This window comes from Chiloscyllium plagiosum, unplaced genomic scaffold (assembly GCF_037043375.1).
Source record: "Chiloscyllium plagiosum isolate Xiang-an unplaced genomic scaffold, Cpla_swu_hap1 HiC_scaffold_10, whole genome shotgun sequence".
NCBI classification, from domain to species: Eukaryota; Metazoa; Chordata; class Chondrichthyes; order Orectolobiformes; family Hemiscylliidae; genus Chiloscyllium; species Chiloscyllium plagiosum.
The window spans coordinates 19718167-19731912 of record NW_028270148.1 but is presented as its reverse complement, the minus strand read 5'-3'; the positions used below and the strand labels follow the sequence as shown (position 1 = coordinate 19731912).

Genomic DNA, 13746 nt, shown 5'->3' with positions numbered 1-13746 from the left:
TGCCACATCTACATGTCAATCATAACTCAAATCATAACTCAAATAATTAACATTTTTCCCACATTGTAAAAATTGCTGTTCCTTTTTCTACATTTTGGCTTCTTGCACCTTGAAAGTGATTTGAGATGAAAAGGGAAGAGTATTCAAGATTCATCTGATGAAAGGGAGTTTTCCTGAAATTTTAAGTCTGTTTCTCTCAGATGCTGTAGCATTGTTTGAGTCTTGTCCATTTTTTCTTTGGTTCTTATTCACGGTTTACCTGCTGTACATGGGTAAATCACAGAACATTCATATCACTGATTTTGGGCTCTCTCCACTCAATTTTTAGAAAAAATGATGGGACTAGGCTGGACTAAGTTGAAAAGAGCAGATAAAAACAAGATGCCATACTGCAATATTAAACATTTGTTAGACTTTTGATCTGTATCATCTTAACATCTATAGTGGAGTACACTACATTGATCAAAGTTCAGTTTGTGTTCTTGCTGTTGTATTCAAAGAAATTTTTTTGGTCTTGTAGGGATGATGCTATTCTTACTAGGAATGGCTTTCAATATCCATAGTGATCATTTGTTACGGAAGTTGAGAAAACCTGGAGACACAAGTTACAAGATTCCTAAAGGTAACATTAGTCTCTTCCCTAAACCCCCACTCATTTTTTATCTTGCCATACACCAGTACTTGAGTATTGCATTTAGCATCCATCAAGTGCATACTTTTCTGTCATCCACATAATAAAGTAATGATTTACTAAGCAAATATTTGTTTTCCTGTTTTTTTTTGAAGCCTCCATGAGGATAGTCACAGTACATGGCCTTACATGGTAGCTAAATCCCATAAGCAAATGCTGAGGAAGTGCCTGTAATTAATTTTGAATTTTTAAAAAAATATTCACTGCCAAATTCAACTATTCTCACTTGTTATTATCTACTGTTATCCAAGTGGATAAATCCCCAGGACATGATCACATGTGCCCTTGAACTCTGTGGGAAGCTAGGCATGTGATTGCTGGGCCCCTTGCTGAGATATTTGTATCATCGATAGTCACAGATGAGCTGCCAGGAGACTAGAGGTTGGCTAATGTGATGCCACTACTTAAAAAAGATGGTAAGGCAAAGCCAGGAAACTATAGACCAGTGAGCCTGACATCAGTGGTAGGCAAGTTGTTGGAGGGAATCCTGAGGGATAGGACTTACATGTATTTGGAAAGGCAAGGACTGATTAGGGATAGTCAAAATGGCTTTGTGCATGGGAAATCATGTCTCACTGATTTGAAAGCATTTTTTTGAACTAATGAAGAGGATTGATGAGGGCAGAGCGGTGGACATTGTATAGACTTCAGTAAGGCATTCACCAAGGTTTCTCATGGTAGACTGATTAGCAAGATTGGATCACATGAAATACAGGGAGAACTAGCCATTTGGGCACAGAACTGGCTCGAAGGTAGAAGACAGAGGGTGGTGACTGGAGGTTGTCTTTCGGGCTGGAGGCCTGTGACCAGTTGTCTGCCACAAGTATCTGTGTTGGGTCCACTGCTTTTTGTCATTTAATAAATGATTTTGATGTGAACATAGGAAGTATGGTTAATAAGTTTATTTCAAAATTGGAGGTGTAGTGGACAGTGAAAGTTACCTCAGAATATGATGGGATCTTGATCAGATGGGCCAATGGGCTGAGGAATGACAGGTGGAGTTTAATTTAGATAAATGTGAAGTGCTGCATTTTGGAAAGGCAAATAAGGGCAGAACTTCTACACTTAGTGGTAAGGTTGTTTAAATTACCAAAAGCTTTTTTTTTATTTTCCCAATTCAACTCGTTTAAATCTCAATTTTCTGAATCAGAAGGCAGTAGTGTTTGATTTGGATCTGGATATACAGTTTCATTACAGATAGAATTGGCCAATGTTGGTAAAATTTCATTAGTCCACTAGCTGAACGAAGAGACTTTGCAGTGCAGGTTCATAGTTGCTTGAAAGTGGAGTTGCAGGTAAATAGGATAGTGAATGTGGCGTTCGGTTTGCTTTCCTTTATTGGTCAGAGTACTGAGCACAAGAGTTGGGAGGTCACATTGCGGCTGTACAGGACATTGGTTAGGCCACTTTTGGAATACTACATTGAATTTTGGTCTCCCTGCTATAGGAAGGATGTTGTGAGACTTGAAAGGGTTCAGAAAAGATTTGCAAGGATAATGCAAGGTTGGAGAGTTTAGGCTGTCGGGACAGCCAGAATAGAAAGGGGCTGTTTTCCTTGGAGCATCAGAGGCTGAGGAGTGACCTTACAGAGGTTTATAAAATCATGAGGGGCATGGATCAAGTAAATAGACAGGTCTTTTCCCCAGGGTGAGAGAATCCAAAACTAGAGGGCATAGGTTTAAGGTGAGAAGGGAAAGATTTAAAAGGGACATCAAAAGCAATGTTTTCATGAAAAGGGTGGTGCGTGTATGGAATGAGCTGCCAGAGGAAGTGGTGGAGACTGGAACAAAGCATCTGGATAGGTATGTGAATAGGAAGGGTTTAGAGGGATATAGGCCAAATGTTGGCAAATAGACTAGATTTATTTAGGACATTTGGTTGGCATGAATGAGTTGGACTGAAGGGTCTATTTCCATGCTGTACAGCTCTATGACTCTGACTTGGTTACTTTTTTCTGTAAAAGAAATTCATGAGCGGAATACCTGTCATTTCATTGTGAATTCATTATTATGTTGGATGTTGAATGAATTATTTGATATTGCTGGTGTTCATGGATAAAGCTTGTGTTTTGGATATCTATAGTTGGTTTCTCTCAATAATTTCAGCCACCTAATGTGATCAATGACTAATAAAATTTTACCAACATTGGGCAATTCTATCTGTAATGAAACTGTATATTCAGATCCAAATTAACTCAAACACTACTGCCTGCTGATTCAGAAAATTGAGATTTAAACGAGTTGAATTGGGAAAATAAAACAAAAGCTTTCGGTATTTTAAACAATCTCCAAGATAAATGCAGACCAGTTGACAGATAAAACCCAGCGTTTTACACTTAATGTAAGGTTATTACTTATAATCTACCACCTTTGCTTTTATAAAGCATCTTGGTTTTCAAAGTAACTTTTACCTATTACAGATCAGTCCATAAGCAACCTACAGGAAATCAATTTGAGTGGCCTGAATTCATTCAGTTCCTATTGCAAAATCACTTATAATTTGGCACTAAAATTAACAACATTTTAAAGGGTTGCTACGACATGAAGTAGAAAAACCTCAATTGTGTGCAACAGAAGGAACCCTCAAATTGATTAAATTACGCTGATCAACCCATTTATACAAAATTCCTTTTGTATTTCAACAGAATTACTCCTTTTTTTTACATTAATGTAGTGGTTGAGAAATTTATTCAACACATTAAAGGTAGGGGTTGATTTCACCACAATTTCATTTGCCAGAAATTAGTGCAGCTGTTGCCTACGTTTTATTTGGCCCAGGAATGCCTCATGCTAATTTTAAACCTGTTGCTGGTTTAACAAAGAATATGAGGGAAAAGAGAAAAAGAGAAACTTTGCTGGAGAGATTCGGCAGATCTGAAGAAGGGTCACTGGATTTGTAACATTAACTCTGCTTTCTGTCCATAGATGTGGCCAGACCCGAGTTTCTCCAAAAATTTCTGTTTTTGTTTCAGACTTTCAGCATCTACAGTTCTTTTTTGTTTTATCTTAGAGAAAATATTATAGTACTCACCTTTTTTCCCTTTCAAATGATACACTGAGATTTTCAATTAGCCTGTAGCTGTGACTCAGGCCTATTGATCAGTAGCTAATGAAGTGATAATCAATACCTTATTGTTGTATCAATCTACTTGGTTTCACATCAGTATGTTCAAAGTATATATACGCATATTGTGTGTGTATAGATTTATCGCTTTCAGTACTTCATACCAGATAAAGGAAGACACTTTTCTCACTACAGAAAATAATGAAAACAGCTGACTCTGAATTTTGATGCTATGAATTGATTTGTACCATTAGCAATAGACTGCAATTTTCAGTGATGGTGTAACACGGGACGTTATACTTAATAGTTTCTGTTTCGAAGAAAACATTATAACTGGTGTGGTATCTTATCAGTGTGATATAATCTGAGTGTTGTCGCTGTATACTAGCCCGAAATATACCATGAAGACCTGATTTTTGTTGAGGCTGATGTAAAGAATGTTGCTAATAAACTTCAAGGCAATTATAAGATTTTAGATGTGCACATAGCCTGGTCCTATGCTTACTGATATTACAGCTAAATTACATGATTATAACATGACACTTGGCTGACTACAAAATGCTCCTAAAGATGACAAGGGGGAGGGGGGGTACTCTTTCTATATTGGAGCATCACATCCTGTGCTGTCATTTAGCTGTCTTACAAGTACACTGTCTGTGTTCTCTGCAATAATACAACAATAACTATTTTGTTTTGTTTTTAGGAGGATTATTTGAATATGTTTCTGCAGCAAACTACTTTGGTGAAATTGTGGAGTGGTTTGGTTATTCCATTGCCACTTGGACCTTCCCAGCCTTTGCTTTTGCCATTTTCACAACCCTATCCTTAGGATCTCGTGCTATTTATCATCACAGGTACAATTGACAAGTTAAAATGCAACCTTTTTGTTAATACTGATTTTTAATTTTCCTTAAGTCAAGTTTCTTCTTTTGAACATGGTCTTGATCATACAGGTTCAATAAAATTAAGTACAATTTGTGCTGTTCTGGTGCATGAGTGTTTACGGATTTCCTAGGCAAGTGAACTTAGGACTGGAGACAAAAACAAATAAGGCAAATGAGTGGAGAAGAAAGCTTAATGTATCTATTAAAAGTGATTGTCTATCTTGGGGAAAATTCATTACACCCTGCCTAATTTATCTTGCCATATCAGGTGTTGTATTTGTCCTGGATCAAGAACAGAAAATCTACCCTGGCAGTGTATGTTATTTTTATTTAAACAATATTAGTGTAGTGGCATTCTATATTTTTGAAATGTTTCATGTACAGTAATAAATAACAATTATTTTAACCAAACATTTTTGTGCACTTGCAGATTTTAAAAGTTTCCAGCCTAAATCAAATTAAGTTTGGATCTAAAATTAAAAGTCCATCTTTACTTGCCTTTAATCAATTTGCAGAGTATGGTGTGTCAAGACATGTTTTAACATTGATAAGCTGTTACAGAAAAATCAGAACAGATTTTTTTTCATCATTGAGAGTTACTCTAGTTTGAACATGGTATCATTTTTGTTTGCCTCCTCCCTTTTAATGATTTGCCTATTTGTAAATATGACTTCTGCATCCATTGGCAAAATCAATGTTGCCTGCATTTGAAATGCACGTGTCTCTGACTGAACAGGCTGTTCGCTCTTTCCTTTCCTATTGATACGGGGTGACTGACAGGTGACCTTATAGAGGTCTTTTAAATTATGAAGGTGTTCAATAGATGGAAAGCTTTGAGTACATTTTACTTTTCTAGGGGAATAAAAATAGAATCTATGAACATAGGATGATCATTAATAAATCGTATGAAGGAATGCAGATGAAAAATCTTTATAGAGAGTGGTCAGATTGGTGACCATATGCAATGAATAGTTCAAGTGCAATTGGGAGGAGCAAGTCAACAAGGTGAGGGGAAAAAAGAAAAGAAGGTATAATGGCAGGAGACAGAAGGTGGTGGTGGTGGAGGATTGTTTTTGGACTGAAATCCTGTTACCAGCGGTGTTCCACAGGGATTGGTGCTGGTCTGCTTTTGTCATTTATATAAATGATTTAGATGAGAATGTAGAAGGCATGATTAGTAAGATTGCAGATGACACCAAAATTGGTGCTGTGGAGTGAAGGAGGTTATTGAAGAGCCGAGGAGTGGCAAATAGAGTTTAATTTGGATAAATGTGAAGTATTGCATTTTGGTAAAACAAACTTGTACAATTAAAAGTAAGGCCTTGACCCGAGGTACATAATTCTTTGAAGCGTGTGTCACATGTACACAAAGTCGTTAAGAAGGTGTTTAGCACAATTGCCTTCATTGTTTAGTTCTTTGAGTATTGGAGTTGACATGTCACATTGAGGTTGTATAAGATGTTGGTGAGGCCTCTTCTGGAATATTGTGTTCAGTTCTAGTTGCCCAGTTACAGGAAGGATACTATCAAGCTGAAAAGAAGTCAGGAAAGATTTACCAGGATAATGCTGGGAATGAAAGTTTGAATTTTAGGAGAGGCTGGATAGGCTGGGAACTTGTTCACTTGATCATTGAGGGGTGACCTTATAGAGATTTATAAATTCAGGATGGGTATAGATAAGATGAGTGGCAGGTGGGTTTTTTTCCCAATGGTGAGGGATTTCAAGACTAGGGAGCATATTTTTAAGATGAGAGGAGAAAGACTTTTAAAAGGGCATGAAGGACAACCTTTTTTTTACAGTGTGGTTTGTGTGTGTGGAATAAATTTCCAGCAGAAGTGGTGGATGTAGGTACAGTTACAACTTTTGAAAGACATTTGGATATGTACATGAATAAGAAACGTTTGGAGGGATATGGGCCAAGCGCAGGAACGTAGGACTGGTTTTGTTTAGGATTATGGTTGGTAAAGACTGGTTGGACCAAAAGAGTTTGTTTTTGTGCTGTGTGACTGTCTAAGTAGCAAGTGTGGAGTGCAAAAATCAGCAGACATCAGTCAGGCAATTTTCTTCCAGTTTGTGATTAATTCTCAAATGTGTTAACGTTGTAAAAATTTAGTCATGAAGTATCTGTTTCTTGAGTGCTAAAGTGTTTCCTGAATCTCCAGTATTGGGGTAGGGGTTATGCCATATTCAGGAAACCCAAAAGTTTGCACACCTGAAGTTGAGATTGGGTTGTTTACAGCTGCAGACTAATTTTCTGGAAAATCTGACATACCAGTGGCCCTTTCATTTATGGGAACACCAGTTAGGCTGCAGTCACAGCAGGTCAGTTTTTAAAATGTATTTTACTGAATGTGGTAAATCAATGTATTGTTTCTTCTATGGAAATTGATACATCTCTAATTTCTTCAATATTGTTTTCTTAGAATGTTGAGAAATTTGCATAAGTACATTAAGTGTTTCTAATAGTATTCAGGATTACGGTTCAGATCACTCCACTCCAGTAATCATTCCACTTTCTTTTGCTTCTCCATGCTCTTTAGTTATGCGCTCAATGCAAGAATATCTGTGTCTTTTATATAAAACATTCTTAGGCCCTTCATGGAGCATGAGCAATCAAAAGTTGGCACTAAGCCTAATAGGAGATAACTGAAGATGACCAAAGCCTTGGTCAAATATGCAGGTTTTAAAGACCACATAAAAGGAGAAAAGTGTGGTTGTAGGAGGAATGTTCAAATCTTAGGGCCTCAGGTGAAGATATTTCCACCAGCACTGGTATGCTTAAAATGAGTGATGTTCAAAAGGCCATCACATTTTTAAAAGATTAATAACTATCTTGAAGGATTGTAGGCCTGGAGGAGATTAGAGAAAAGTAGGAGTAAAATCATAGAACGATGTTAAAACCAGAATGAGAATCTTAAAACTGCATTACCTACTGATACACTCAAAGCTAATGAAGGTTAGTGATATGGTCTTGGATAACCTTAAATCTCGAGGGTAAAACTGGGAGGCTGGCCAGAAGAACGTTGTAACAGAGGTAGCAAAAGCATGGATACAGATTTCAGCAGCAGAGCAGCGGAGATTGGGGGCGAGACAATGCTCAACTAAAAGTAGGTGTCTTAATGGTGTGGATATGTGGACTCCTTTTTGGTCCAGTATGACAATAGAATTGTGAAGTCTGGGTCACCTCAGATGGCTTCCAGCAAGATTAATGGAGTTGATAGCATACAGTTCAGTTAGTACCTGGACTGAAGCTAATCACTTTGGTTTTTCCGACATTTTAGTTGGAAGAAATTTCTGCTCCCTCTGAAAATCGGATAAGCAGTTTGATGAAAATGAGACACAGGCTGACAGAGACTGTATTGGTGAGGTAGAGTCCAACACATCCATGCTGACCAGATGTCCTAAACTAATCTAGACCAATTTGCCAATATTTGGCCCATGTCCCTCTAAACCCTTCCTATTCATACACTCATCCAGATGCCTTTTAAATATTGCAATTGTCCCAGCCTCCACCCTTCCTCTGGCAGCTCATTTCCATACAAGCACCAAGTGTGAAAAGGTTGCCCCTTGGGTCCCTTTTAAATCTTTCCCCTTCCCCTTAAAGCTATACCCTTGAGATTTGGACTCCTCCACTCTGGGTAAAAGACTTTGGCTATTCACCCTATGCCTGTCATGATTTTTCAAACCACTGTAATGTCACCCTTCAGCCCTGACATGCCAGAGAAAATAGCCTCAGTTTATTCAGCCTCTGCCTATAGCTCAAACCCTCCAATCCTAGCAACATCCTTGTAAATATTTTCTGAACACTTTCAAGTTATTTTTCTTTTCGTGTCCGGTCCAGACCCTCTTCCCTTTCATTCCTCCTGCAGCAATTTGGAACAGCACAATGGCTCAATGCTTAGCACTGCTTCCTCACAGTGCCAGGAACCTAGGTTTGTCTCCACCCTCGGGCGACTGTTTGTGTGAAGTTTGCACATCCACCGCTTGTCTGCTTCGGTTTCCACCAGGTGCTCCGGTTTCCCCCCACAGTCCAAAGATGTGCATGTTAAATTGCCCACAATGTTCAGGGTTGTGTAGGTTAGGTGCATTAGCCATGGGAAATGTAGGGTTATACGAATGGTTCTGGGTGCGTTGCTCTTCAGTGAACTTGGTGGGCTGAATGATCTGTTTCCACACTGTAGGGATTCTGTGGAAGTTTAGCAACATCTTTCCGGTAGCACGGAGGCCAGAATTGAATAAGTATTCCAAAAGTGGCTTAACCAATGTCCTATATAGCTGCAACATGACCTCCCAACTCATATACTCAAAACACTGACCAATAAAGGCAAGTATACCAAATGCCGCCTTCGCTATCCTGGCTACCTGGGACTCCACTTTCAAAGACCTACGTCACATGTGGAAACTAACATCATAATGCCACTGAGGGGTAGCATGTTAGTAGGAATATCAAGATAAGTCCTTGGAGACCCAATTTTAATCTGTGTAAACATGATATTACACGCTGGTTAATTACAATGATTGGGCAGCAGGCTTGAGACAAATGTTAGCATGGGAAACAGTATTTAAGTCTCTAGTCAAACTACATTTAGAATATTGAGTTGTTCTGGACCCTGTATCTAAGAAAGGATGTGCTCGTGTTGGAAGGAGTTCAGAGGTGGTTTACAAGAATGATCCTGGGATGAAGGATTATATGAGGAGTGGTTGAGGAACCTGAGTCTGTACTCAGAGATTAGAAGGACAATGATTGGGCGGCACGGTGGCTCAGTGGTTAGCACTGCAGCCTCACAGTACCAAGGTCCCAGGTTTTATTCCAGCCTCGGGCAACTGTCTGTGTGGAGTTTGCACATTCTCCCAGTATCTGTATGGGTTTCCTCCGGGTGCTCTGGTTTCCTCCCACAGTCCAAAGATGTGCAGGTTAGGTGAATTGGCCATGCTAAATTGCCCATAGCGTTAGGCGCATTAGTCAGAGGGAAATGGTCTGGGTGGGTTACTCTTCGGAGGGTCAGTGTGAACTTGTTGGGCTGAAGGCCTGTTTCCACATTGTAGGGAATCTAATCTAATCATGAGGGTATCTTACTGAAACTTACAGAATACTAAGAGTCCTGGATAGAGTGAATGTGGAGAAGGTATTTCCACCAGTAGGAGAGATGAAGACCTGAGGGCACAGCCTCAGTGAAGGGACGGACCTTTAGAACTGAGACGAGGATGAATCTCATCAGCCAGAGGGTGGTTTACTATGGAACTCCATTGCCGCAGAAGGCCGTGAAGGCCAAGTCATTGAATGTATTTAAGACAGTGTTTTTGATGTACTAAAGGGATCAAGGGTTATGGGGACAAGGCAGGAGAAGGGGGTTGAAAATCATATCAACCATGATCATATAGTGGAGCAGACGTCTCAGTGAGTCTCTCTCTCACTGCAACCCCCAGGTCATCTCCTGTGCCCTGAAGCTCTTCAACCATGTACTGAAACAGACCCGCTACTCTTTGCTACCCTCCCTCACCCTCCTCTCTAACCTATCACCTTCATCCCCACCCCATTCCACCTATTGTACTCTTTGCTACGTTCTCCCCAACCCCTCCCATTTATCTCTCCACCCTGGAGGTTCCCTGCCTTCACTCCGTGATAAGTCAAATGGCCTAATTATGCGCCTATATTTTGTGGTCTAAGATAAAAAGACTATTAATAATCCAGATAATTGTAGTCCTCGTCTCTGACCTTCAGTATAATCTTCAACTTTTCACTCACAGGATTCTAAGTTTCTAGAGCTCAGCATTGATAAGTACACCACCTTAATTTGCAGTAACTGAAATAGTGCGTTTACTTGGCACAAAAGAATTCTGGTATTTTTAGTTTTTATGACATACACCACTAGATCATTTGTTGCTAACTTGTGAAAATTAAAAATTGATTATTGTTGCTGAAGCATATTAGTCAGAAAAATAGCTGGCCAGTACTACTTATTGGTTACTACATCTTATCTATATTTTATAATGCATTTAGCTGATTTTTAGCTGTTGTCAATGGGAATAGTAAATACTTGCACCAGTACCACTGGGTTAGGGAGGAGGAAAATAAACAAAGATCCTTGATTCCAAGGTAGCCATTTAAAAACAAATTCTCAACGAACTGTCTGGTGGCTATCACATGCTTTTTGTGGGGCTTTGTTGCGCACAGATTTGATTCCCTTTCTAAACTTTGACTAGAAGAGCCACATTGCCTCCCTGAATGAATTATATCATTTCAACATTGTGCAAAAGTGTGTTCAGTATATTGTAGAATATTTCATTGTGAAAGTTTGCTGGTCAACTTCTTTTATTTTTCTCTCCCCAGGTTTTATGTGGAGAAGTTCCAGGACTATCCAAAATCTAGGAAGATTTTAATTCCCTTTTTATTTTGAAGCAACAATTTTAAAGCTCAAACAGACTTCAGTTATTCTATTGCAGATTGCAAAAATTAATCTACTTAATTCAAAACCATATTTTGATTATTAAGAGCTTTGCTAGAAATAAGATTTTCAGCAATGTATTTACTAATGACCTAACTTAACATTATAAATGAACTCAAGGTTTGTGTAAAGATTTGTAGCTTGGGTTCCAGTTGTAGTTGTTATGGCTATGTTCGCCAAGCTGGGAATTTGGTTTGCACATGTTTTGCCTCCTCTCTAGGTGACATCCTCAGTGTTGTGGAGCCTCCTGTGAAGTGCTGTTGTGTTGGTTGGAATTTATTTGGTTTTATTCCCAATGCTTCTGGTTGCCAGTTCCAGTTGTTCATTGCAGTGGATGGTATATTGGGTCTAGGTCAATGTGTTTAGTGATGGATGAGTGTCAAGCTTCGAGGAATTCTCTCGCTGTCCTCTGAGATCCTCTGGCACTCATCCACAGACTCCATCAATAAACACATTGGCCTAGACCCAATATACCAAACACTGCCAATGGCAACCGGAAGCAGCAGGAACAAAACCAAATAAATTCCAACCAACACAGTACAGCAGTGCTTCATAGGATGCTGCATAGCACTGAAGAGGTCACTTAGAAAGGGGATGAAACATCTGCAATACGAATTCCCAGCTAAGCGAACATATATCCACAACATATAAATAAACTGTTCAGGTTGAGGGACTATTTAATAGAGCTTTTCTCTTTGGACAAAAATTTTGTAGCAAGGCTTTTGATAAAATCATATTCAGTTATTATCTATCTTACATTTTGCATGCTATTCTTTTAGGCTTCAAAAACAAAGGGCATAATAGTTTGTGAGGTGGTTGGAAGCAGATACAGCTGGAATGAGTGAGTGTGAAGTATCGGAGAGCAGATAGGTGCACTTGTTTGCAGAGTGGAGAAGTGCAATGACTTTCTTCCAAAGTGCTGGCTATCCTTCCAGATGGTTAAGGCTATTCCAACCCAGTTTGCAACCTTGGACATGGTCTGGTGTCATAACCTCCACTGGGGAAGAGGAAGTCCCACATTTGCACCACCATGTGCAGCAGGACCTCCAGGTCCCTATTTGCAATGCTGGGTTCCAACTTTCCCCCTGTCTGCCAAATCCAAGGCAGATGTCAGAAACTATGCTGGGCAGCTTAGGACAAAAAGGGTTTGTTCAGGTTCACAACAGGCTTTAAAAGATGACACATGCACAAGAGATGCCAATCTGTCAGTAGGTATCTGCTGAGTGGCAATTTATTCTGGGAACAGCAGAGAATTGGATGTGTAGATGCAATAGGGTAGAGGCAGGGTAAGTAGTAAATGAGATGAGTGTTGTGCTGGAAAAGCACAGCCAGTTAGGTAGCATCCGAGGAGCGGGCTTATAATCAGAGGAGGAAAGGCTTGTGCCTGAAATGTCAATTCTCCTGCTTCTGGAATGCTCCCTGACCGGCTGTGCTTTTCCAGCACCACACTCTTCGACTCTGATCTAAAGCATCTGCAGTCCTCACTTTCTCCTAAGTGGCTAATGAGGCAAGTTTGGTGAGATTGTGAGAAATCTCCCAGGGGATTGATGAGAATCTATCTTAAAAGCTCTCACTTGGCCAAACAAATCAAATTGTGTCCAATCCTTTTTTGTTTTTATTGCTGCAGTTCTTCGCTTAAAAAAAGTGATTACAATAAACTGCTGAAACACCTGACTAAGGAATATTAGGCACAATTTGACTGCAGCTAATAATTAGTGAAATGTCTAACTCTAACATCAAAAGACTGGATATCCAGGTTTTACAGTAAGTAATAATAAGACAAAGACTACTTCTTAAACCAGTCCTCATGTTCTTGAAATTAGATCATTTTCCAGAATGTGCTTTTTGTTACAGAGCAGTTTAAGTAATGTGCAAATGAAATGATGTCATTTTTTGCAATGATATTGCTTGTTGATTTTATTCCTTGCAAATAAATTAAACTATTGACTTCACCTCTGATCTTTTTGTGACTTTTAGAATAAAGCAAAAAAATGGAAAACAAAGTAGAAAGGATAAATGTTAACCTCACTCAACACAACTCTTATGTTCAGATAATAGTTATGTATTTGGTTACCAAAGCTGCCTTTTTTTAAATCGTTAGCCCAAGTTTACAAGAGTAAAGTTAGATTCCATTTGTGGATTGTATCACATGGTAGGCTCATAATAACAAAGATTAGAGCATGCAAAATTAATGATCAAATTGCTGAATAGTTACTGAAATTGACTAAAACAAGAGTAGGAGTTAAGTGTAATATCTTGTATTGAAGGAAGGTGGAAAATATTCTTTTACAAGAACTTGTGCCTGCACTACTGTTCATATTTACATGAATGATTTAGACTTGGGCATAAGTTGCTTAATATCAAAATTTGCAAGTGACCGAAGATCGACAAGAAAGGAAGAATGTGCCAGAACATAAAGGGGTACGAGAAAACTTGCAGACTAGGTAGTTAACATTTACCAGATGTGAGGTTATGCACTTTGTAAGGGGACAAATGGAAACATCATTTACACCATTTAGAAAATAAATGGGGGAATGTGAGGGATCCAGGTAAACAAATCCAAGCAAGTAAGCCAGCAAAACAATTTTAAAGCACTCAGATTTATTTCTAAGAATATTAAATTCAAAAGTGGAGTTATGACAAATTGTTGTAAGTCCATAGT

General features: G+C 38.9%; 1 protein-coding gene across 1 annotated transcript in view; it reads left to right on the top strand.

Moving 5' to 3' along the window:
* Window positions 1-13036, top strand: part of LOC122552653 (3-oxo-5-alpha-steroid 4-dehydrogenase 2-like) — a 195821-nt gene extending 182785 nt beyond the window's left edge. The window contains exons 3-5 of the mRNA XM_087990961.1: window positions 521-622; window positions 4458-4608; window positions 10970-13036. Coding sequence (XP_087847087.1) covers window positions 521-622; window positions 4458-4608; window positions 10970-11036 — 320 coding nt within the window. The 3' untranslated portion in view covers window positions 11037-13036. The remainder of the gene's footprint in view (window positions 1-520; window positions 623-4457; window positions 4609-10969) is intronic.
* Window positions 13037-13746: the final 710 nt, after the last annotated feature.